A 1,005-nucleotide genomic window follows, 5' to 3' on the forward strand; every position below is an offset into this window, starting at 1 on the left:
CTCCTGGTGGCCTGTTGCCCTGCAAACACCCGCTCCTTCTGTGGTTCCGTTGGAGGGGCTCAGGTCTCTCCTGAGTGAATATTCTTGGTGGGTGTGTCTGTGGCCAGGCCCCTGACGTGTAGTGCGACGCCCATCTCCTGTGCTGCAGGTCACTGAAGCGCTCTTTGCCACCGTGAGGGCAGTCAGCATACCAGCTGGCATGGCAGCAGGCACAGCAATGGGCATACCAGCTGCTGTGGCAGGAGGCATCATCGGAACGGGTGTGGCCATCATGGACCTCCACAGCGCCCCGCAGAACTGAGGCGAGCAGCAGAAGCGGTGAGGTCAAGGAATCATGTTAGCAGCAGCCAGTTAGTAGAAAAACGACTTGCTTGGCTGCCGGGGTTCTTGTTTCAGCGTTAGGAAGGGTTCAGCAATCTGGAGAAGGGCTGTGTGTAACTTAATCCAGAGGCGAAGCATAATTTTGAAAGGCATTTGGGGGTGAGAGGAGCCTAGCTAAAGAAACTATGATCTCCTCTCAGGACCCCATGCTATTTATTAACACAAATTGTCTGAGGCCAAGTGGAGATAAACACTTCAAAGGGTCGGGTTCACATACACAATCCATTGTCAGATGGGAAGAATTAGCCTGTGGCTGTTCAGGTGTTTAGCCAGTAGGAGGCAGTAATATGTAGGTTAAGATGCCCTGAGCTGTCTGGCAGCAAACAATCAGTTTAATGCATCCTTTTCAGGTTTGGGGCAATGCCCTTCAGCCACTCCAGCTTCAGGCCAGCTGTGATGCTGGAATTGGCTTCGGGCACACAGGCAGGTGGTGGGGTTTACTTTACTGATTTCAGTCTGTTTTACACTCATTTAGGCTAATTTTTAAAAAATGTGTTTTTCGTGACTTTTTTTCCTTTTCTTCTTCTTTTTTATTTTTTTTTTTTTTTAGAAATTGAGGAAGGGGCAGGGAATAGAGGGAAACATCGATGGGAGAAATTCATCAGTGGCTGCCTCCTGCACGCT

The 1,005-nt window shown here is 49.8% G+C and overlaps 1 protein-coding gene across 2 annotated transcripts in view; it reads left to right on the forward strand.

Moving 5' to 3' along the window:
• Positions 1 to 967, forward strand: part of LOC102258264 (HRAS-like suppressor 3) — a 14,889-nt gene extending 13,922 nt beyond the window's left edge. For both annotated transcript variants that reach the window (XM_005857493.2, XM_005857494.2), the window contains 2 exons: positions 149 to 318; positions 932 to 967. In XM_005857493.2, the coding sequence (XP_005857555.1) occupies positions 149 to 301 (153 nt within the window). In that variant the 3' untranslated portion in view covers positions 302 to 318; positions 932 to 967. The remainder of the gene's footprint in view (positions 1 to 148; positions 319 to 931) is intronic.
• Positions 968 to 1,005: the final 38 nt, after the last annotated feature.

This window comes from Myotis brandtii, unplaced genomic scaffold (genome assembly GCF_000412655.1).
Source record: "Myotis brandtii unplaced genomic scaffold, ASM41265v1 scaffold1112, whole genome shotgun sequence".
NCBI lineage: Eukaryota > Metazoa > Chordata > Mammalia > Chiroptera > Vespertilionidae > Myotis > Myotis brandtii.